General features: G+C 41.3%; 1 protein-coding gene and 1 pseudogene across 2 annotated transcripts in view; one reads left to right on the top strand and one right to left on the bottom strand.

Annotated features, from left to right (window-relative positions):
• IFT80 (intraflagellar transport 80) overlaps positions 1 to 24,672 on the top strand; it is a 78,018-nt gene that overhangs the window by 10,341 nt on the left and 43,005 nt on the right. Inside the window, exons 4-6 of the mRNA XM_084769662.1 lie at positions 7,162 to 7,271; positions 11,836 to 11,925; positions 13,411 to 13,548. Of these exons, the coding sequence (XP_084625788.1) occupies positions 7,162 to 7,271; positions 11,836 to 11,925; positions 13,411 to 13,548 (338 nt within the window). The remainder of the gene's footprint in view (positions 1 to 7,161; positions 7,272 to 11,835; positions 11,926 to 13,410; positions 13,549 to 24,672) is intronic.
• Positions 20,854 to 21,130, bottom strand: LOC311590122 (translation machinery-associated protein 7-like; annotated as a pseudogene). The gene has a single exon. The product of its transcript is annotated as a translation machinery-associated protein 7-like (transcript).

The raw sequence follows: 24,672 nt of genomic DNA, 5'->3' as shown, positions 1-24,672 counted from the left end.
TCCTAGAAGAGAGTTAGGCAATTTTCCTTAGGTTTTCAGGTCAAGGAGATCAAATTCTAGTAAAACCTAAAATGGCTTCAGCAATAATGTGAGAGAGAGGATCCTCTGCATTTTCTTGCCCTGTAACAAAACAAAACACCAGAAAACACAGAGTAGGATGGTAAGAGAAAATGGCTCTCTTTTTTTTTTTAGGAGCTTCCCCTAATTCCTGTGACCGGCAGGGTAAATAAGAGAAGGTTAGGATTTAAAGAGGAAAGCTAGTGAGGGATTGTTTCTGAAAGGTCCTTTGTTATGGAGACAAGGATTTATTTAAGAGGAAGCAATGATCAGGGACTTTGGAGAAGAGTGGAGAATAGAGTTCTAGGGGGCATGGGATGGCTGCCCTGGGAGGGAGAGTGCCAGAGGAATGAGGTGGAGCAACGGTGCTTTTGTAATCTTAGTTTGCAGGTGGTTTGGGGGCAAATGGAAATGTGTTGAAGATCAGAAGTAAAGGCTAAAATTTAACTTGGCAGTAGTTCCATAAGGTAAGAGAAGATAGAAAACTTATTGGGAAATTGGTGGCTGAGGGTAGAAACTGCAGAAACAAATCTTCTAAGTTTTGTTTTATTTCCTGGCCCAGTGACATACATAAGCAAGTTATTTTTTTTGGAATGAGTCCCACTTGATCGTCTGTAGTTAGTACCTATCTTTTGCAAATAGAATGAAGGAAAAGTTATTATTTTTGACAGGATCTTGGGCAGCCTGTCTGAATGCGCTGTGGGGCAGTCCTGCTTCAACCTCGCCAGTGCTGGGACCACAGGTGTGGGCTAGGAGTGCCCAGCTGGAGAATTAACTCAGGATGCTTACCACTGTCAACAACAAAGGACGCAAAGGTTGATTAGTGTATCACAAAGCCATCGCTAGTAGGACTGGCTGACACATACTGTTTATTTAGTGTAGACTTCATTCTGAGTTTTTCCATCCACTCTATAGATCCATGTTAAAATCTAGCCACTGCATCATGTTACTGAGCATTTTGTTTCTAATACATCCTTTACTAACAGAAAAACAACATTTCAGGGGATACTGTTACGGCATGAATGTAAAAAACATGGTACATTTGACCAGGTACTTCCTTAAAACAATCGAAATACACTTTTCTCAACTCCTCTGTGGTTTAAAATGCTTTCAACGGGTTGAAAGAATTTAGATAATTTGTTTTACAGAGAGATAAGGGTCTGACATTTAACACAGCCCCAGGTGCAGTGTGGTTTCTTAAAAAATGTCAAAAAGATCACATGACTTTAGTGTACCAAGTCAGAAAAACAAGATCTTCTTGAGACTTTTAACTGAAATGGAGCATAAACAAAAATTTCCTATATAAAAAGCCATAAATTATTATAAAATGATTATGTGTTTCTATTTTTGTTAATAGCATCTTGTTACATAATTTACTAAATTCTTTAAAATAACTCAATCTGGAGCCCAGATGTACTATTTTTCTCCTTTGCAAAATTGAGGTCCAGCTGTGGGCACCGTGAGTGCTCTACTTGCGTGCTTATTTCTGAGACAGCACGCTGATGTATAGAACCCTGCCTGACCTTGCACTTGGACTGTCCTTTGGCCACAGCCTCTCAAGTGCATGCATGGATCACACACATACACTACTATGCCTGGCTAAGTCATGCTTTAGTATGTATGTTTTTAACACCAGTTTAAATAGTATGAACTTGTCTCAAATGCAAATTATAAATCACTTTCTCTGTGAAACTGTTCGTCTATCTGAGTAAATGCTCTTCATCCAAAGCCCCTACTCAGAAGTTCCTTAATATCTGAGGAAAGGAGTACAGGTCCAACACTTGTTTGTAACAAAGAAACTGCTTGTTTCACTTTCTAAGCTTACTCCGTGTTATTCTATAAATCTTGTTTCTGAAACAGTATTGTTATTTTAAAAACCGTATTGGCAGGAAATAAATTGTCTCCTGTCCTCACATGTAGAGAGGTATTTTGAAGGAAGGCTTGTAAACAAGGACCCAGTAACACAGCCACCTTAAGAGGGCCTCAATTCAAATGCAAAGTTGAGGAGGATGAAAACATCCCTGGTCCTCATCCTACACCCCGGCTGCCTTTGACCACAACTAAAGGCCTAAAGTCACATCCTGTGTAACTAAATGGGAGCTGTACTTACAGAATGATTTCCTTAGGGCAGATGTTTATTATAGGTTACTGTATAACTCAGCGAAGTACACTTTTACTAAGTGTAGGGGATACTTGATAATTTATAAATTAAAATATACTAATTTCCCTTTTGTTTAAAAATACAACTATAGTAATGGAAATTCAAAAGCATATACTAGTTTATTATAGTTCTAACTACATTCTTGTTTTAATTTAAAATTTTTGAGAATTTTATACATGAGTATACTGTATTTACATTATTTCTTCCCTGCTCCTTCTACCCTCTCCTACTCCTCCTATGTTCCCCGCTCCCTTGAAATCATGACCTATTCTATAATTATCCTTAGTTTTGTTTTGTTTGAAATAGGGTCTCATTGTGTACCATTGGCTGGCACTGAACTCTATCTGTAGATCAAGCTGGCCTTGAACAAAGATCTGCCTACCTCTAACTCCAGAGTGCTGGGACCACCACCATTCCTGACACTGTTGTTGTTGTGTATATACAAAACCTATTGGTTTTGTTGTGTGTGTACACAACCTTCTGAGTACATTTAGTACTGCTGTTATGCACATGGGCTGATCACTCGAGATTGCATAACCCATGGGGGGGGCCTTGTCCCTGCAGAAAATGCATTTTTCCTGTCAGCAGCCATTGACTGCTTTGCAGCTCTCAGGTTAGGGGTGGAGCATGATGAAGGTTTCCTCATCCACATTGGCATGCTGACTGTATGGTTGTTATGCAGGTTTAGGCAGCCATATTGTTAGGGTTTCATGGGTCTTCCATCAGGTGTCCTGATCCTCAGGCTCTTAACAGTCTTCAACCTCCTCTTCCCTTAGTTTCTCTTAGCTGTTCATTGTCCGAGTTAGGATTACTACTGCTATGATGAAACACCATGACCAAAAGCAAGCTGGGGAGGGGAGGAGTTGTTTGGCTTACACTTCCACAGCTCTGTTTCTCAGGAGAGGAACTGAAGCACTGTGGGAATCTGGGTCAGGAGCTGATGCAGAGGCCATGGAGGGGCGCTGCTCACTGGCTTGCTTAGCCTGCTTTCTTATAGGAGCCAGGACCAGCAGCCCAGGGACGGCACCAGCCACAGTGGGCTGGGCCCTTCCCCATCAATCACTAAGAAAATGCCCCACAAGCTTGCTACAGCCCAATCCACGGACGCATCTTCTCAGTTGAGCCTCCCTCTTTCCTGAGGACTCTAGCTTGTATTAAGATGGCATGAAACTAACCACCATAGGCGTAGTGTGGGGCGGTGCTGTAGATGTTCCAGCTGGGGCCTGGCACCCCATGGCTCTTTATTCTCTGCATTTGACCATCTGTGCAGCTCTGTAGTAGCTTTCATCTGCTGCAAAAAGAAGCTTCTTTGATGAGGGGTGAGAGCGACAGTTCTCTGCTGGCACTGCTAACTACCTCCCTGCTAACTATGCGCCCCTGGCTGCTCGCTCCCTTCCAGTCCTTACTGAGAACTACACTTGAAGTTTCTGAAGTTTGGGTTTACTTTTTCTAGGGAGTTTATTAGAGTTGAAGATTGCATTTGAACATTTTTTTTTTTTTTTGAGGTGAGGGCCTCACTCTTAGCCTAGCCTGGCTTAGACTACATTGCTAGTGCTGTGTAGTCCAGCTAGCTGCAATCCTGCTGTGACTCGCCTGCCACAACCTCCTGAGTGCTAGATTATAGGCACGAGTCTAGCCAGTCTGCCTAGGGGTTTATTTCTGAACCCCACACCAGCTCCAGGCTACTCTTAGAGAATATTCTTCTTAAGTACAGGAGGAGGAGAAGCGCCCTTTGAGTTTTGATCATCTCATTGGGCCTAGTTTCATGGGTTGCTACAATATGGAAAGAGCCCAGTTGATGTTGACTAAAGCCTTTATAACATTAAATTAAATGTAAACTGGTGGCATCCTGAAGAGCTTGTATGAATGAGGTGTAAATTAGACTATCCAACCTCTATAAGCCACTGAGACCTGCTCACTCTGCACTTATTTGGGGAGTGTACACAAAACAAATAGTGCATTTGTCTTAGTGAACTTCACTCCCACATGCTGAATTTTTCTCTCTAAATAAGTACTTAATTAAATCTTATTGATTGTCCAAGAATTATCAAATTCAGATTTTATTTTCCTGGAAATTTAAATTTCTTGCATATTCTTTCATTTATGCAATCTGACCCTAAGCAGTTTTCTTTTTTTTAATAAAGACTTATTTATTTATTATTTATTACAATATTCTGCCTGCATGTGTGCCCACATACCAGAAGAGGGCACCAGATCTCATTATAGATGGTTGTGAGCCACAATGTGGTTACTGGGAATTGAACTCATGACCTTTAGAAGAGCAGATAGTGCTCTTAACCTCTGAGCCATCACTCCAGCCCCAACAGTTTTCAAACGTTTGGTTTTATAATTAAATGTGTTAATCTTGTATAGATTATATAAGTTTGATCATTTTTCTAATGAACAGGCTAAGGCAAGGGGATTATTACTATATAACCAATGTTTTTAATAATATACATATAGTATTGAAAAAAATAAATATTTTAAAGACAAAGCCTTGCTGTGTAACCAACACTGACCTATCACTCACTGTGGTCCAACATAGCCTCCAACTTGTTATCTTCCTGTCTCAGCCTCTGAGTGCTGAAATTATAGGTACATACTACTTACTTGGTTATTAAACTCCTGTCACATATTCTAGAGGATAGTAGGCAGCCCAGGGAGGAATCAAATTGAGAAATACTGTCCTTGCCAAGCTTGGTGGCGCATGCACACTATAATCCCGGCACTTGGGTGCACTGCAGGATGACCAGGAGTTTTAGGCCAGCCTGGCTATATAACAAGATCTTGTGTCAAGAAAAAAAGAACAATGTGGTGGAAAGATGGCTCCGTGGTTAGGAGCACTAGCTGCTCTTCCAGAGGACCCAGTTTCTATTCCCAGCACCCACATGGTGGCTCACAACTCTATGTAACTCCAGTTCCAGGGGACCTGACACCTCCTCTGGCTTCCATGGCTACCAAGCAGGCAAAAGCTTATATACATAAAATAAAAATAAATCTTTTTTTTTTTTTAAAGGATGGACAAAAACGAAGTACTATCCCTAAATGTAACTGAATTACAGGAGTACTATGTAAATCCTTGCTGGAAACTAACATCCTATGGAACTTAATGTGGTCTGTGATAGGTATACTTGTCACACTGTGTTGCTGTGACAGGACATTTGTCATGAACAAGGGAGGAAGGCTTTCTTTGTACTCACAGTTTTGGAGGGTTTGGGCCATCCTGACCTCAATGACGAGGAGAAGCAGAGCAGCTCACATTATGGCAGTGAAGAAGGAGAGAGAGATGGGCAGTATACTTTCTGGAGCTAAGCTACCTCCTCAAGTGTTCAGAATCTCCACAAATAGTGCTAGCAGCTGAGACCACGCCTTTAACAGTGAGCATTTCACATTCAGACAGTAACAGTAAGTAAACTTGTACTTTTCAGTTTGTAGCGTCACTGTCCTCTGGCCATACGTGCCACATGTAGTAAACAGCAAAACCTTTCCTCCTCTAAGAATCTTTAATGTAAGAAATCATAGGATTGAGGACATGAAGATGGTTCCTTTGGTAAAGTGCTTGTTCCACAACGGGAAGACCTGAATTCCCATCCCTAGCACCCACACAGAAAAGCTGGGCATAGTGGTGCACACCTGCTCACTGGGAGGCAGAGACAGGAGGATCCATGGGCCCTTCTGGCCAACTGGTCTATCTGACCTGATGAGCTCCATGTTCACAGAAAGACCTGTCTTAGTCTCAGAAAACACGGTAGAGAGTAATAACAATAGACACCTAGTGTATATTTTATGTAATAATATACCAGCCCAGTGTGGGGGTGCACGCTTTTAATCCCAGCCCTCGGGAGGCAGAGGCAGGCGGATCTCTGAGTTCAAGGCCAGCCTGGTCTACAGATGAGTCCAGGACAGCCAGATCTACATAGAAAAACCCTTAAATCTTCTCTTTCTCTCTCTCTCTCTCTCTCTCTCTCTCTCTCTCTCTCTCTCTCTCTCTCTCTCTCTGTGTGTGTGTGTGTGTGTGTGTATAAATCATACATTTACCTTATACACAGAGGCAGTTTCAGCCCTGTTGGCTATTCATGGAAAGTGAAAAACTGTGAATTTTTATAAAACCTTTATGTTACAGATTTTAATAGCATAGTATCTGGAATGTCTGAAAAATGTTGTGTTTTCTTAGCTAGATCCAAATTGGCTGAAGATATCATGTCACTGGTAAGGTGGACCACACTTGTAATCACAGTAGAAAAATCATGCAGGAGGTTTTTACCCTGGGCTACACAGCAGGATCCTTTCTCAAACGAAGGATCCTGTTGTCCTTGTGATTATAGACTTTATTCAGGCTATTTTTGTTGTTGTTGTTGTTGTTGTTTTGCTTTGTTTTTTGTTTTTTGAGACAGAGTTTTTCTGTAACAGGGCCCTGATTTTCTTGGACTTGTTTTGTAGACCAGGTTAGCCTCAAAATTACAGTGATTCACCTGCCTCTGCCTCCTGAGCGCTGAGATTAAAGGTATACTGCCACCATTGCCTGGCCCCGGGTGACTCTGCTTAACCCTCAGAGTATAAATTGTCTAATGCTCTGAATCAAACAAAACAACAAACATAGAAACAAAATATAGCGTGTCAGTGGTTCACAGTAAATCTTTAATATTTTGAAATACTATTAGATCAGATGGTGTTTCAGTCTCAGATTATTCTCCCGTATGAAAGGACCACTGATGAAGAGGAAAGTGAAAACAACACACAGGATATTTAATCTTCCTGTTTTGAGATGGGGGACACTCTATGTAGCTCAGACTGGCCTTGAATTTGGGATTATCCTGCCTCAGCTTCCCTAGTATTCAGATTACAGGAGTGTGCCACCATGCCAAGATTTTGATACTCTTAACATTATTCTTTTTAAAGGCATGAAGATGTAAGTTTACCATTTCCCCTTTCTTTTTTTACAGGAATACCAGTGTACTCTGTAGCATGGGGCCCTGATTCAGAAAAGGTTCTTTATACAGCAGGCAAACAGCTCATCATTAAACCTCTTCAGCCAAATGCTAAAGTTTTACAGGTACATCGAGGCTTTTGTAACTTCTTATCTGGCTCTGCGTCACTGCCAAGCTGGGTGGTGCTTGCAGTCTCTGTTAGTCTGTTAGTCTCTTTACAGTCTGCGACCTTTGAGTTTGCAGTTTTTCCAGGCTTAGTTATAGAGCAGGGAATTTCTGTCTATGTTTCCCAAAGGCTCACTTCCCAGACACTTCAGCTCAGGCCGTGGTAGTCTGTCCTCTGGGGGTTCTGCGCTCCTGAGTTGTCATGTGATTCAGCACAGCTGAGAAGCTTCAGAGTACAGAGTCGGCCTCAGGTGTGTAGGGTTGAGATGAAACAAACCTAAATGAAACTCTTGAGTGCTGATTTTGTTTTTAATCATCATTATCATCTGTTCAAACACTGTGTTCTCTCAAAGGGCTAGCAGTTTTTTGTGTTCTTTTAAAATCACTGTTAGAATGGTGGAGGAGTCAATACTAGACTTAGAACCAATTATGTGCAGATAACTTTATGATTAATTTGGCTTAAGGATAGATGTAGAGCTGACATTATTTGTGTGCTATTAAAAAAGAAGGAATAGTTGTTAGGAGCTAAAGAATAGATGGGGAGGCAGTCCTAAGCCCAGGAAATAGGAAAAAAAAATTAGTTATTAAAAAATACATGAGAGAGGGTTAAACAGAACCACACAAAAGAAAACAAAACAATTTAAGCTGTTAAGGCAGGTCAGGCAGGGACAAATAAAAGGCAAACTTTCAAGCCGATGTGCAAGATTTGGTTATTTGATTCTACTACTGAAATTAGAAGGCTTTCTCTCGCAGTGTGATAATGACAGTGTAGTTTGACTTTTGTCTTGTTACTTTTCTGTGCATGTGATAGTACACCATGACCGAGGCGACACAGAGCACTCACCGCTCTGCTTGGCTGCATGAACCTGGGAGGGTAGGGCCTAACAATGAGGAGGCTTGAATTCTCATACAGTAGCCACTTTATTCAGAGCCTCAGATAGCTTATAGTCTGGGGCTTAAGAAGAGTCGCCTGAGTGACATATGAGTACCACTTCTATCTGCTACCCATGGGAGGAGCATCAGAACATAGTCCAAGAACAGTTCCCAGATGTGAAGAAACAGGTCACAAGACTCTTGGGGTTTTTTTTTTTTGAATTTTCTCATAAGCACTCAGAAGTTTCACATGCCCCCATTCTTGGACTGCGTTCCGGCTTATAGAAGAAAGGGTTTATTTGAGGGTTAGAGTCTGCGTCTGTCAGGGTGGGCAGTATGGCAACAGGCAGAGAAGATGGCGCTGGAGCTGGGAGCGTATGTCTTCATCTGCAGGTAGGAGGCAGAGAATGACACTGGGAATGTTAGAAAATTTTTGAAACCTCAAAGCCTTACTTGAGTGACATACCTCCTAATCCTTCCCAAACAGCTCCAAAGTTAAAGGCCACATATTCAAACTCATGAGCCTATGGTGGCCATTTTATTCAGACGGCCACATTCCACTCGTGGCCCCCAGAGGCTCATGGTATCCTAATGCAAATGCATTGAGTCCAACTTCAAAAGTCTGTCTCAACACATTTTAAATGTTCAAAGTACAAATGCTCATCTAAGACTCCAGGCATTCTTTTAATTTTAACTCTCTTTAAAATAAAAAAGGAACTTAAATACTTCCAGCATACAGTGACACAGAATATACATTACCATTTTACTAGCTGCGAAAGGGCTTAGATGGCTCAGTCCTTCCAGCTCTCTCTCTCGGGTTGGTTCCAGCCCTTGTGTGCAGCCCTCCTAACAGATGTCTCGTAGCTCTGGCATCTTCAACATCTTGGTGTCTCCAATGCAAACCAGGCTTCACCTCCACAGCGTCATCCAGCAGCTTCTCAGGGCGTCCCTACAGGCCCTGCCGCATACCTAGCCTCTGTACCTCTCTTTAACCATAGGAAAAAAATCGCACAACCCCTTTACTCTAAAGCCAGAACCACGTGGACAATACTGCCAAGTTTGGCTGCTCTCATTTAAACCACCACAGCTGTGGGGTGAGGCACCTGGGTCAGGTCTCCACTTGCCTATCTCCATGTGATGACAAAGTTTGGATCTCTTTGCTTCTTGGCCTTCTTGTCTCCGACACAGTAACCTATTCACTAGGATTGTTGTGAGGATTACTGTCTGGTGTCCAGTAAGCACTCGCTACAGAGTCACTGTTCCCGCTGCTGTTGTGTAATGATGAATTAATATTGCCTTTTGTCCTTCTAATAAGCTAGAGAGTTCAGGAAAAAAGGAAAAGATGCAAGGGGGCTGGAGCAACAGCGCAGCCATTAGAGCACTGGCTGCCTTTCCGGAGGGCCCAGGTTCTATTTCCAGCACCCATGTGGCTCACAGCTGTTTGTAATGCCATTCCAGGGGATCTGGTGCCCTCTTCTGACCGCCACAGATGCCAGACATGCATGGGGGTACCAGGACAAACATGCCAGGAAACATTTATACACATAAAATAATAAGTTATTTTTAAGAAGCTGTGGGGAGGTGGTGGAGATTGACAGGCTGCATCGGGTGTATGAGTATTTTAGGAAGCATTAGTTTGGGCACTGGAAAAATGGCTCAGCGGTTAAGCACACTCACTGCTTTTGCAGAAGACCCTGATTCTGTTCTCAACACCCACTCTGCAGCTAGCAACTGTCTGTAACTCCAGTCCCTGTGGATTCGATGCCCTCCTTTGGCCTGTGTGGGTACTGTACACATGTACTCCACATACATACATGCAGGATGAACACATAATTTTTTTTTTAAAGAAGCATTAGTTTCAGAAGCTGGGTAGATGTAGATTTCAATCAGTAAGGAGATGAGGTCTCCTTTGATGGTCTACATTGTAATTTTTGTATCGACTATGCTGCTATTTCTTGTCTGTCTGTCTGTGTATCTATCTATCTATCTAATCTATTTCTATCATCTTTCTATTAATCAATTGTTAACCAAGAAAATACTCCACAGCTTTGCCTTATAATGATTACTCTTATAAAGGCATTTTTTCAATTGAGCCTCCTTCCTCTCAGATGACTCTAGCTTATATTAAACTGACAAATAACTAACCATAAATCTGCAATGAAATTAGACAGCAAAGCCTGGCACAGTGGCACCTGTCAGTAGCCCAGCACTCAGGGAGGCAGAAGCAGGCAGGTCTCAGAGTTGAGGCCTGGTCTACAAGTGCATCATCATTAAATATACTTTAGGGCTGTGTAAGGCAGAACAGAGGAGAAATGAAAAAGTACCCATTGTCACAATTGGCTAGAGCGAAAGAAGAGTTGGAGTATAATTAGAAATGTAATGCAAATTATCCATTCCTTTTGGGAGTCTAAGCTTGCAGTGACTTTCTGGGAGCATAGACGCATGCAAATATGGATTGTCCCCATAGAGGAATGCTTTGTCCATATGGACAGAATGCAGTTTAGCACTGTAGACCTTAGTTGTTTTAAGGCATTCTACACATTCAGAATCTGGTATTATATGAGGAAGCATATTCATTCATTCAGTATAAATAACTGCATGGCTGCTGTATGCCAGTATGCTTAGTATAGGATTTTAAATAGAGTAGAGCAGGGCTTAGGGATTTATTCCAAAGTAGCATGTGTGAGGCCCTGGGTTTGATCACAGCATCACACACACAAAACAAGCAAGCAGAAATTGTCCTCAGCTTATTTAATAAGAGAGAAAAAGAAATAGATGTTTCCTGCCACAAGGAGCTTGTTGTTCAAATGGATTTTTAAAAAACCTGCTAGGATTGGCGGTGCATGCCTTTAATTCCAGAACCCAGGAGGCAGACACAGGCAGATCTCTTGAGTTCATGGCCAGTTTGGTCCACAGAGTGAGTTCTAAGATAGTGAGGGCTACACAGAGAAATCCTGTCTCAAGCAAGCTAACTAACTGCCTAATTACATGACTGGTAATAGCAAATGGAAACAGGAACTACATTTAATAGCACCATACCCATGCTTATTTTCTAGATTCTGTGCGACATATATATCCATATATATGGATCTACTTTCTATATGTCTCTGGGTTACTTATATTTAAAAGCAAGAAAAACATGCTTGCCTTATAGTTGCAAATTTCTAGGTAACTTGTGTATGTCCATCTATAGACATTATGGCTATATGTGATATATATATATATATATACATATATATATTTACAGAAAACATTATTTAATTATATGGTAAATCAATAGAGGATTTGTAATAATGCAGTTGTGACCCAGATCTATTAGGAGAATAAAACTTAGGAGATGTGCAGATAAGAAAAAGAGAGGGGATACTAAAGATGTTTCTGCAGTAGAGGTTGAAACAAAGAAAACAGCTTGGCATATAGAAAACTGGTGGCGCACACTTTATATGTGAGACCCTAGAGTCAATTTCTAGCCCTCTCTCCTGCCCCCTCTGCAAGAGGGGAAAAAAGAAGAAAGAGATGTTTGTCAGTAGGCATGAGGACAGTATCACTGGAAGGAGCAGCAGTGCAAAAGAGATTTGAAGTCAGCTGATATTGTAGCTTATATAACACTTCACTTCTAACATTTTAAGCAGTATCTTTTTCCCTTCATAGTGGAAAGCCCATGAAGGCATTATTTTAAAAGTCGATTGGAACTCAGTCAACGACCTTATTTTATCTGCTGGTGAAGACTGTAAGTATAAGGTATGTGTGTAACCTCATTTCCTGTGACTGTGGTGGCATTCCTGACAGCAGCAGCTTTAAGAGAGGAAGGGCTAGTTTGGTTTGCAGTTGGAGGTTCCTGGCTCTCATTGCAAGGAGGAATTTGAAGCAGCTAGTCACACGCAGTCAAGGGCATAGGCTTAGTCAGTTCATTTTTCAGCGTCTACAGAGCCCAGAACACGGAGTCACGTGGCCACAAGTGGGTCTTCCCACCTCACTTGACACAATCAAGACAGAACCCCATAGACACATCCCCAAGCTAACCTGCTAGACCGTCCCTTACTGAGACTTTTTCCACATCAGTCAAGGTGACAAATAAAACTGACCGTCACAGTATATAATGTTTAGACTTACTATTGGCTTAAAAGAATAAAACTTAGGGGAAAAGCATTTAACATATACGACTACTTTTTTAGTCTTTTACATGTAATAATTGAACAAATTGTTTTCCAACTTCAAGTGCTATTTAAAGTTCTCATAGTAAAATTTTGATTTAATAGAAAGCAATGTCTCAATTAAGCTCTTGGAGTTTTTTTGTTTGTTTAAATTGACTCATTTCTTTATTCACTTTTGTTTAAAAAAAAAAACAACCCTCCTAGCTTCTTAAATATTGGTCCATTTTCAGACCAAAATAATCTCTGGATGCTAAGATGCTTCCCCTTTTCTTCAGTACTGGGACCATGTGATACACGAGGCAAAGGCTCGCCTGTTGAGGTGTGCCCCTAGCTCCAACAGGAAAATTTAGTATAACTATAGTTGCAGGGACTTTTAAAAATTTTTTATTGAAGTAATTTATTCAGATTACATCTCAGTTGTTATCCCCTCACTTGTATCTTCCCGTTTCCCCCCTCCCTCCCTCTTCCATCCTATTCCCCTCCCCTAGGTCTGTGACAGAAGGGGACCTTGTCCCTCACTATAAGATCACGACATATCAGGTCTCTTCCTGGTAGCCTGCTTACTCTTCCTCTAAGTGTCATCAGGTCTCCCCACCAAGGGGCACCAAAGTTCATGTCCGAGTCAGTCCCTGCTTTCCATACAATTGTTGAGAATGTGCTGTCCATTGGCTAGATCTGGATAGGGGTTCTAGGTTTACTGCATGCATTGTCCTTAGTTGTAGGGACTTTAAATGAAAGAAATTCTTAGAGAAAGTCAATAGAAATCTCATTTGGCAGAAAGAAATTCTAGGAAATATTAACCCTCATCAGATTTTACTACTAAATTTAAAGTACTGAAAATGGATATATTCAATATTTAATTCAGGTTTAGGAATGCTGTGAGGTTTTCTTTTCTGAGGCATGTAAATTTTCAGGAATACTGCTTTGTCCTACTGGAGTGATGGTAAAATCTCTAGTTGTTCATTCTGTATGGTTATGATTTCTTAGTCTTCACTTGATAGCATATTGGAGGACAAACTTTTTTGTAGTAATGTGGTGATGCCATAAAACATTTAAAAATTTGATCTTGTAGGTTTGGGATAGTTATGGCCGCGTACTATACAGTTCTCAGCCTCACGAGCACCCTATTACCTCTGTCGCCTGGGCTCCAGATGGGGAGTTGTTTGCTGTTGGGTCGTTTCATACTCTGCGCTTGTGTGATAAAACTGGGGTAAGTTACACTGACAGCAGTCACAGAGGTTCTGCCACAGTTGGCAGTGTAGCACACACAGCACTCACCCCTTAAAAAATAGTCTCAGGAAGGTATTTAACTCAATGTCTCTGATTCATCAATTTCTGATTACATAATTTACAACTGAAGAATGGACATAGCCTCTATTATTTTTCTTTTGGGAAGTATTTGTTTTGAACAGGACTCTAAAGGATGGTAAAATAGTTTAACACTTCAAATTTATGCCCACTTGATTATGGAGCATGCAGCTTTAAATTTATTTTGGTATCAGTATATTTCATACAAAATTTTAGTCACATATTTTAAAGGAATTAATAGTAAATTCTAATTTTAATTTTAGTGCCAGGCACAATAGTAACTAATCCTAGTACTTGGAAGGCAGAGACTCTGTGAGTTTGAGGCCAGCTAGTCTACATAGCAAGATCCAGGCTAGCCAAGATCAGTAAGGCTATGTTTCAAAACTTAAGCAAACCAGTCTCTAAAAATCAACAAAGGATATATGTTTCTCTCTTACGGATTTGTGTTTAGGGAGCTGTGGAGGTGGCTTGGTAGGTAAGTGCCTGCTGCATAAACATGAGGCCTTGAGCCAAGCATGTTGCACACTCTGCTCAGTACTGGTGAGTGGCGGAGACATGGAGGCTCCTGTCGCTCATTAGATATTTAGTTTAGCTGAATAGGTGAGCTCTAGGTTCAGAGAAATCCTGTCTCAAAACATAGAGTGGAGAGAAATACTTGATGTCAACAGCTTCCCCCCAATACACCTACATGCACATGTGCACACACTCACACAAACATGTCTGTGTATACACCATACACGTACATATATACGTACGTACATACATACATACATGCATACACACACAGAGTGTGTGCACATAAGTATTCATGTTTGGATACATGTGAGCCTAATTCTCTCTGTGGGGCATTGCTTAGAGAGCTGAAGCTTGGTGGATAAATAGTTCTACAAGGTTAAAGGAAATGAGTTCAGACAAAAGGAACCTCTTGTGCCTCCAAATATGAAAGATTATGGAAGAGTGCCATGCCAGCAGATATGGCATAGGATATTACCTGGGGGTGATTTAGAAAAGATATCCACCAAACAAACCCCTTCTAGCTGTATAGAAGAGGATAAATTTTAGTCCTTTAAGATGTAATTCTTTTCTGTGGAGCCCCCTCAGGGATTGTCGCAGTGAGGGGGAAAGATAAGATTGAGATTAAGGTGTTCTCCTCCTGCAGTCAGAGAAAGCTCCATATTGACCTGTTTTCCTGTGAGAGCATCTGGGCAAGATTTCCTTGAACAGCTGGAACTGTAACGCTGGAAAGCCAGCACAGTATGTTAGTCCGTAAAGCCTCATGGGTGGTGGATAGTAATGACTAGAATTCAGATGTTGCAAGTATTGCTTTGATAGCCAAGGAACTATGGTATGGGAAAGAAGCTAAGCCAAGCAAAGGCACAGAATCATGGTTTATTAGAAAAGTTGGGCTGGAGAGATGGCTCAGAGGTTAAAAGCACTTTGCTCTTCCAAAGGTCCTGAGTTCAATTCCCAGCAACCACATGGTGGCTTCCAACCATCCATAATAAGATCTGGTGCCCTCTTCTGGCATGCAGGCATACATGCAGGCATACATGCAGGCAGAATACTGTACAAATAATAAATAAATTTTAAAAAATAAAAAAGAAAGAAAGAGAAGAAAAGAAAAAGCTTAGCACAGGGTAGCAATCTGGATTTTATTGTGTGGACAATGGGTTTTATTGCTGTGAAGAGACACTGTGGCCATGTCAACTCATATAAAGGAAAACATTTAACTGGGGCTGGCTTACAGTTTCAGAGGTTTAGTCCATTATAACTATGGCAGGAAGCATGGCAGTGTGCAGGCAGACACGGTGCTGGACAGGAGCTCAGAGCATCTTTATTTGCAGGCAGCAGAGGGAGATTGTGAGCCATACTGAGTGCAGCTTAAGCCTATGTAATACCTTAAAGCTCACTTCCACAGTGACGTACTTCCTCCACCAGGGCCACACCCTCTCCTGTAAGCCACATCCCCTAATAGTGCCACCCCCGCACTGCCAAGCATTCAAACACATGAGAGAGCCTGGGGGCCGTTCCTGTTCAAACCACGACAGTGAGTTACTGATTTTTAGATAGTGACCTTTGAGAGATTGGACATTTTGGAAGAGTGTGTACTCTGGCTAGTTTAGGGACAGATTAGAGAAGAGATAGGATAGATGTGGGGTGCGTAATTATGAGGCTCTTGGTCTGAATAATGGGGTAGCAAGTTGAGCGGGAAAGGGGTAGGTTCCAGAGAGAAATCTTTGCTATTTATTTGGAAGAGTCTTGAACAGCTGTTTACATTTCTGACTACATTACCATCTTCATTACTATTTGCATGCTTTCTTGAAAATTGCCCCCCAATATGACTCAAATTATTCTAACTTTGTGTTATTTTATTAGATCCTTTGCTTGAAAATTATACATTGAGTTACCTACATTCAGCACGCACAAGTTTTACTTAGTTATTTCTAAAAGGTACCTTCTTCGGTTCTATCATTTAAATTTTATTTATTTTTAAATATAATTTTTATCAATTCTTTGAAAATGTCATTGATGCATACAATATATGTTGATTGCAGATCTACCTTCCATCTTCTTACCTCCTCCCAATTTTGTGAGTTCTCTCTTAATTTTTTTCTTGAGACAGGGTTTCTCTGTGTAGCCATTGATGTCTTAGAACTCAGTCTGTAGACCAGACTGGCCTTGAACTCACAGAGATCCACCTGCCTTTGCCTCTGCATGCTGGGATTTAAGATGTACCCCACCACCACCCAGCTACAAAAGTTAAAAAGAAAATTTATATCATTTATTTTTATTTTATGTGGATTGGTGTTTTGCCTGCTTGTATGTCTATGTGATGGTGTCAGAAGCCCTGGAACTGGAGCTGCAGACGGGTGTGAGCTGCCGTGTAGGTGCTGGGAATTAGCAGGTGTCCTCTGGAAAAGTGACTGGAAAAAAAAAAAACCAAACAAACTGCGGAATCCTCTCCCTAGACCTTTAAAGAAACATTGTCAAGTAGCCTACAGAGCCTAGTTTGTGCTATTCAAATACTCAGAGGTCCTGGCTCTCCTGTGGGAGCATGACCAACCTCCCAGGGTCCCCACCCAAAAAAGAAACTGGCTGTCCCTCCCTTGGAAGCCTCAATGGAATTAGCTCCTTAGCTAGGGGTGGGAGCTCATGAGCCCTTGTCCCTGCATGTTGGAATGTTGATTGGCTTCATCTTGTCCTGGTCTTTTGTAGATGATCAAAGTTGTCTGTGCCCATGAGTACACATGCCCTGGAATGTCCAGAAGACACCATTTCACTCCAGTCTCCCCCAATTTCTGGTTCTTAAGATCTTTTTGTTCCCCTTCCACAATGGCCCCTGAGGTTTGGGGGAAGAGGGTGTAATATAGACGTCCCATTGTGGCTGAGCATTTCACAGACACTTTAACTACTTGCGAGTTTCAGCATTAACTGCATGAAGAAACTTCTCTCATGAGGTCTCAAGGCTGCACTAAATAAGTTGATGGGTCTAGATATGCTCATTTAAAGGGAAATTTGATGCTGTCCACTGAGGCCAGTGAATTCATGGGCTCTTTGGGGGCCGAATTTGTGATGTGCTGAAGCGAAATTTTGCTCCAGAAAGTTATTTCTTAGGCTTAGGCTGTTGCTTCTGGTCATTTTCATGTGTAGGTTGCTTAATAGTGTTCTATGGTCTTAATACCTAGTTGTCAAGAATCGCCTTTCCCAGCTCCTGCCTTTTCATAACCTAATATCCTGTCAAAAGAAGGTTGGGAGCCATTTGATTTGTGGCTCTTAGTACAGAGCTGGAGCAGCCCACAGGGCCCAGGACAGTTTTTACAGCGCTGACTGAGGAGTGCCTGCTGTGTGATATTTTTCTGTGGAGATGTAAAGCATGCATCTATTCACCCTAGAATGGCCCTGCAAATAGACCAAGGAACCCGTTCCACCCAGGTCTGTCTCGATAAGCCTGAGAGTTTATTGGAATTACTTACTCCAATAAACTGGTGACCCTCGACTAGCCTCTCTTCTGGTCAGAATGGTCTTTATAGTCAGTGCGTTTTTTTCCTTCCCTCTCTTTCCCCTGTCTCTGTTTAGGGAATAAACTTCCCCTTTTTGAAGAGTAGTTTTATTAACTAATTAGTTTTGGGGACAGGTTCTCCTGTGGCCTAGGCTATCCTCAAGCTTGCTTCACAGCTAAGGGTGGTGTTGAACTCCGCATCTTTTGGCTTTTGCCTCTTGGCTGCAAGAACACCTATGTGCCAGCTTTCATGCTGCTAGGACATCATGCATGCTCAACAGCACTCTGCCCACTCACCTCCATCTCCTGCCTCTGAAGGATGGCTTACATGGTCCTCAGCCTAGCAATTCTACCAACAGGAGTTCACTTTGATGAGATAGTATATAAGTATACAAAGTATAGAGTGGTGCTTGTATTTGTGTGTGTGTGTGTGTGTGTGTGTGTGTGTGTGTGTGTGTGTACCAGGTTTTATTATAGTATTACTCTAGCAAAATGCAGAATAAATGTCTGTGAGTAGGAAACTGATTGACAGTTGTTCTGTTTTCCATTAAGAGTGGGAAGGAAAGGTTGTGCGCGATTATTAGGAAAGATACCCATGATAAGCATGCCTGCCTGCCTACCTTCCTAACTTGCTTCCTTCCTTCCTAACTTCCTTCCTTCCTTCCTTCCTAACTAACTAACTTCCTTTCTAACTTCCTTCCTAATTTCCTTAAATGGCTACCCACACCCAATAGAGCTGAGTGTGCAGATGAAGCAGGCAGCAGACAGACACCCAAAATACCTAGGAAGGAGGAGAGAGGATGGCAGAGAGAATAAGGCTTTGGTAGGCTTTCACTCTCACTGAGGAGTCCATTGTACAACATACAAGGCCAGGGAGACACACATGAAAAACCAGGGTCAGACACACATGGGAATACCAGGGAAGACACACATGAGAAGACCAGGGTCAGACACACATGAAAAGACCAGGGTCAGACACACATGAGAAGGCCAGGGAAGACACACATGAGAAGACCAGGGAAAACACATAAAGCATCTGTCCCAGGTCACTCGTGAACGATGAAGCAAAAGAAGAGGGCAAATCAGAATTGCTGATGGTGTGGCTTGGGGCTACAGGTGTGCACCAGGCACAGCCAACTGGCCAAAGGTTGGTTGGTAGCCTTTTTTCTTTCTGTTTGCCTGGGTCATTGAGAAACAGAATGGAGACTTCAGTTTCCACACAGGAGAGGAGTCATCTATGGGCAAATAGCCTGGAAAGCTCTCTAAATGGACAGGTGACTGTTGCTCCCATCAGTATGCTACACAGACAGAGAGAGGTCTGATTTCCAGAATTACTCCCATGGTGATATTCCAAATACCTTGTTTTCAAAAAGAAAAGTCAAGATATAAGGCATGCTGAAAAGCAGAGCACAGTGGCCCATAGGGGAAAAAGAGGTTGACAAAAACCAATCCCAAGATATCCAACATTGAGCCTGCTAGACAAAGACTATGCACTCAAAATAATTAAAGAAGTGTGGATAAATCAACAGAAAACTTTTGAGACAGGGTCCTGTTGTGTAGCTCTTGCTGAGCAGGCTGGCCTCAAACTCAGAGAAGTCTGCCTATCTCTGACCGTTGAGTGCTAGGACTAAAGGCATCACTACCACACTCAACCAAAGAAATTAATTAAAAAAAACTTATTTGAGGGGCTGGAGAGATGGCTCAGCAGTTAAGGGTACTAACTGCTCTTCCAGAGGTCTTGAGTTCAATTTCCAGCAACCACATGGTGGGTCACAACCATCTGTAATAGAATCTGAATCCCTCTTCTAGTATGCATGAGACAGAACACTCATAAAATAAATAAATCTTAAGAAAACTGTAAAAAAAAGAACCTAATTGAAATTCTATAGGTAAAAATATGAGCAAAGGCTTAAAGTATAAACACTCCCAGAACTCCAAAATGTTCTCTCTTCAGTAACAAGTGTCATGCATCTAAAACTTACAAAGCAATACATTTTTCACTCACCAGAAAGTGTGAAAATGGACTTGGTTGTAGCACATGGATAGAAACATTAATCAATGTAGCTTTTATCAAGTATTACTTGACACTTTGGCACAGCTGGTGTGTATTTAATAAGGTATAAAATGTACCCTGAATGGTTAAGCAGATAATGGTCCCTGCTGCCCATCCTGACAACCTGACTCTGACCTCTGAGACCCACATGGCAGAAGGAAAGAACAACCTACATTGTCCTCTCAGCCTCAGTTCTCTCGCACATGTTCCGTGTGGGCACATACATAAATAAACAGAATTAAAATTAAGCCGAGAAAGAGATAGCATTATCTTTAACCGTTTATGTGTACATGTGTATGTATGCCACATGTATGTAGATGCCGGCAGTGGCTAGTGGAAGGATTGGATCAATCCCCTTGAGCGAGACAGTGACAGGCAGTTCTGAACCCAAATGTTCTTTGCTGTGGAGGTATTTCTTCAGTTTGAGATAACATTATTTTAAGTAAAATGTATTACATTTAAAAATAAATATGTAAGGAAAATGAACATTACTGGCTGATCGGTAAAATAAATCATGGTATAAGTGAATTGCTGGTAGAATAAAATTTAGACTTGTGATGTCATATTTTTTAAAATTTAGACTCATGGTATCCTATTTTTTTTCTAGGTTCTATAATAAAGTTTATTTTTACCGTTGGTGTCTAAAAATGTGATTCAAATTAACATAGATATTTTAAGTAAATAATTGGCATTTGGGAATGAATCACACTAGTTAGTATACAATAGGATTCAAGGAGAAAGATCTGAAGAGGCGGGTACTTTTGGCTTCTTAGTTAACTGGCAATGTAGTTTTTATGTATCAGTAGAGGGTGCTATTGGCTATGCAGAGAATAGCTTTTTTTGTAATTCTCGTTTTCTCTGTGAACATTCATTCACTCATCCATTCAATTAAAGTAAATTTAATAATTCACTACCTGCCAGAACTTCCCTTGCTGTCTTATGTAACTTTCATTGTCAATGATGAATATAAATTACAATTTGTCTTATTTTAAGAGGAAATATATAAGAATATTTCTAACATGTCTTCCATAAAGAATGTAAGAACTGCTTCTGTCTCTTTGTCTTCAGGCAAATTTATGTGAATATAATATTATGAGTTGAAATTTAAAATTTTTATTTTACTACAAAAGTTTACTACAATGTACAATAAGCTCCAGGATAACACTTCATTCTGGCTGTAGGTGACAAAGATGTTATGGCAGGAATCCAGATGTTTACATAGGAATGGAAGAGGGTCACCGTCACCTCAGACATGAGGAGCAGCTTACTTTTTGCCAGATTTCTTATTTCCACCTGTGGCCCTTGCCCGTGGCCTCGGCTTTCAGCTCCTCCTCCTGTTTCTGTTAAAAGCCTCATCTTCCTCGTCCATCTCCTTGGCCTGCTTCTTGGGCTGTTTCAGGGGCTTCTTTTGCCATCTTCCGGGCCTGACATGATACCTTACAACCCTTTCCCCAGACCCTGATCCTAAGCCGCTGAGTTGAAAATTTCAAACTAGGCCAAGCAAAGATTGTCCTTTTGTGGATCCTTGCCATGTAATATATGTGTACAGTTGTGTAAAGAAGATATAGTTATTGAGACTTAAGTCATTGTCGTAAATTTAAATATCTACTTCTCTATTGGGAAATTATTTGCATAAGCAATTTCAGAGAATACAAGGAAATAAGTCTCATCTTTTTCTTCAAAGGGATTATATGTTTTATGTTTGGGATGTTTTTCTGTCATGTGTCTGTGCTCCACATGTATGCATGGTGCCTTGTAGATCGCATGAGCATATTGGGTCCTGTGGAACTGGATTTACAGAGGATTGTGAGCCACCATGTGGGTGCTGGGAATTACACCTGGACCCCCTGCAAGAGAAGCCAGTGCTCTTAACCTCTGAGCAGGCTCCCTAGCCCCTGAAGATTAGCATTTTATAGAGGCATTCCTTACTACTTAAAAAACAAAAAACAAAAAAACACAAAAAACCAAAAAAAACTGTGCTATTCAGTATGGTTGCTTTATCTTAAAATTTAATTTAACTTTCATTTTGAAATTTAAATTACTTTTAAATTTTTACTTAGTATGGATGTGGCTTTGGGGCATTTCTAGAGTTCTGGGGTCAAATCTGCAGTGGCAAAGTTACAAAGTTGAAGATTTCTTCTGGACTTGTGTATTCCTTATGTATGAAATAAGTGATGAGGGCTAAATGATCATCTCTCTTCTGTTAACCTCACAATCCTTTGGTATCTTTCCCTGTCACTGGACATGCTTACTTCTGATGAGTACTAATTGGCTGTTTATTGCTTTTTAATACAAGAAGAAAACTGCACAGGGCACTCCAAACACGGGGAAATCTTAAGCCGTGCTGCAGCAATGTCGCTGATCCACGACTTTTGTTTCTACATTTAATTGTGGCTGTATACAAGTAGAAGAAGCCATTAAACTAAGAGAAGAATTGGTTATAAAGATATAAAAATAAAGAGAGATCTTTTACAGGCCCAGGGGAAATTACCAGTAGGCCATAGGAACCAAGAAGTAGATTACAAAAAAAATTGAAAACATTCCCTTTGTGTCTTTTGTTTTTGTTTCTGTGTGCATAGCCAGAGTCTTTTTTTCTTTCCCAGTGAAGTGACTCGTGTGGGCCTCCCCTTGGCCCATTTATATGGTAGAGAGTGACTTAAAGTATATACCCTTTAAGAGTACAGAGCGCATCAAACCCCCAGATGGGTAGCCTTGTCTAGGTTAGGCATACAAGCCTGGTCTAATCGTATGTGGTTAGGCATGCTGGGGGAGGTGGTATGAGGAAAACCAGCGGGACTCAGGTATCGTAGCCATGGGAACTGTGGTGAGGGCAAAGTCGTCGTAATGAAGAAGGTGGCGAGGCAGTCATTTTTATCTCAGACCATTTCAGATTTAACAGACGGTTTTGGTTTAATCTTCTGAGAAATTTCCTATTTATGTTAAGTGAATTTCTGACTTTATAGTGAAAGACAAAGAGAAATTTATAGTTACATTTTCATATTTGGTATAAAACCAGCTTTATTAGAAACCATAAACTATAAACCACAAAGCTAAAGGATTCTTTTCTGCTGTCTAGGATTGAGAGAGTAAAAAATTAGATTTCTGTTACAGAATTAGTTTCATTATTTTATTTATTTATTTATTTAAACGGAAGCGCAACCGTTTCTTTATTACATTATACAAAAAGGGGAGGGGCAGCTATTGGGGCTAGTTTCATTATTTTTAAACCAACACTGAGGGCCTAGAGAGATGGCTCAGTGGTTAAGAGCACTGGCTGCTTGCTGTTCAGAGGACCCAGGCTTGCTTCCCAGCACCAACATGGTGGCTCACAACCATCTGTAATTCTAGTACCCAGGTACCTGATGCCCGCTTCTGGCTTCTGCTGGCACTAAGCACGCACATGTTGCAGAGATTTGCAGTCACAACACCCCCACACATACAATAATTTTTAATTAAGTAACTAAATAAATTAACATATCATGTAGAAAAATTTTACATTAGTGGATTACTGTGTAGACAGATTATATTGTGGGGGGGTTGTTTTGTTTTGGTTTTTGTTTATTTGTTTGTTTGTTTGTTTTTCGAGACAGGGTTTCTCTATATAGGCTTGGCTGTCTTAGACTTACTTTGTAGACCAGGCTGGCCTCAAACTCCCAGAGATCTGACTGCCTTTGCCTCCCAGGTGCTGGGATTAAAGATGTGAGCCACCATCTCAGGAAACATTTTTAGATGTTTTATTATTTTGTATTTGTTTTTTTATTGATGTGTGTGAATGTATGCTTCATGTGTGGGTGCCCAGGGGGTCCAGAAGAAGGGGTGAGCTGTCCAGGAGCTACAGGTAGCTGTGAGCTGCCTGAGGTGGGCGCTGGGGACTGATCTCAAGTCCTCCGGAAGAGTAACGAGTGCTCTCAACCCCTGAGCATCTCCCTAGCCCCAGCATTATTATTTTAAAAAGACCAGTTTGTTTTCTGTGCACGATTGCTTTGCTTGCATGTATGTCTGCCTGCTTGATACTGGGGAGGCTGGAGGAGGTGGTGGACTGCCTGGAATTAGAGCTGCTGGTCGTTTCGGGACCCCAACCCGGCCCTCTGGAAGAGACCATGCGCGCTCGACCACGGGATTCTCTCTCTAGCCCTTATTATCACCACCATCGTTATTCCTTGTGTGTATGTGTTGGTTTGTGTGTATGAGTGTAGTACCTGCAGGTGTCAGAAGAAGGCTCAGATCCCCTGCAGGTGAGCTGCAGGTGGCTGTGAACCACCTCATATGGGTGCTAGGAACAAACGCAGGCCTCCAGGAGAGCAGTGCATGCTCAGAACCACTGAGTGGGGTCTGTAGCCCCTTTATCAGGAGATTAAAGGCTTATTTTACCCTAATATCTATTACTGAACACCCCCGTGTGTGTGTGTGTGTGTGTGTGTGTGTGTGTGTGTGTGTGTGTGTGTGTTAATTTCACAGTTGTTAGAGTAAGGCTGTAGCCAGTATACTGCACTGTTGCTTGCACTCTTTCTGTGTTTTTTGGTACTAGGATTGGATCTAGGGCCAAAACTGTGCTAAGCAACTGTCCTGCCATTGAGCTCCATCCTCATCCCCGAATAATGAGTATTTCTGAAAAGTAATAACATGAGCCAAGACAGAAACACCTAGTAAAAGGACAACAGCAAAATGTAAGAGATAATTTGACTTTAAAGTTAGAAGAATGAGAAGAAAATATGGAAGTTCAGTCAAATAAATTGGTCATTCTAGAAAAAATTGTATTATATCTGAAAAACAAAGGAAAAGCATCAGAGATAGTCTGCCAAAAATGAATGTTTTCTGAATCATTGAGAAGTCTATGTCCTCTGTCCTTGACACTTAGCTTGCTGATTTCTACACAGATCCTTCAAGTACCGAGGAGGGCTATACCTACTACATTCTGAAAAAAAAAAAAAAAAAAAAAGGAAAAATAAGCTTGTGCATCTAATATGCCATCA

Source organism: Acomys minous (genome assembly GCF_964271855.1).
Source record: "Acomys minous genome assembly, chromosome: 19".
NCBI lineage: Eukaryota > Metazoa > Chordata > Mammalia > Rodentia > Muridae > Acomys > Acomys minous.
The sequence above is the reverse complement of the archived record's forward strand: the minus strand, read 5'-3'. Positions and strand labels throughout refer to the sequence as shown.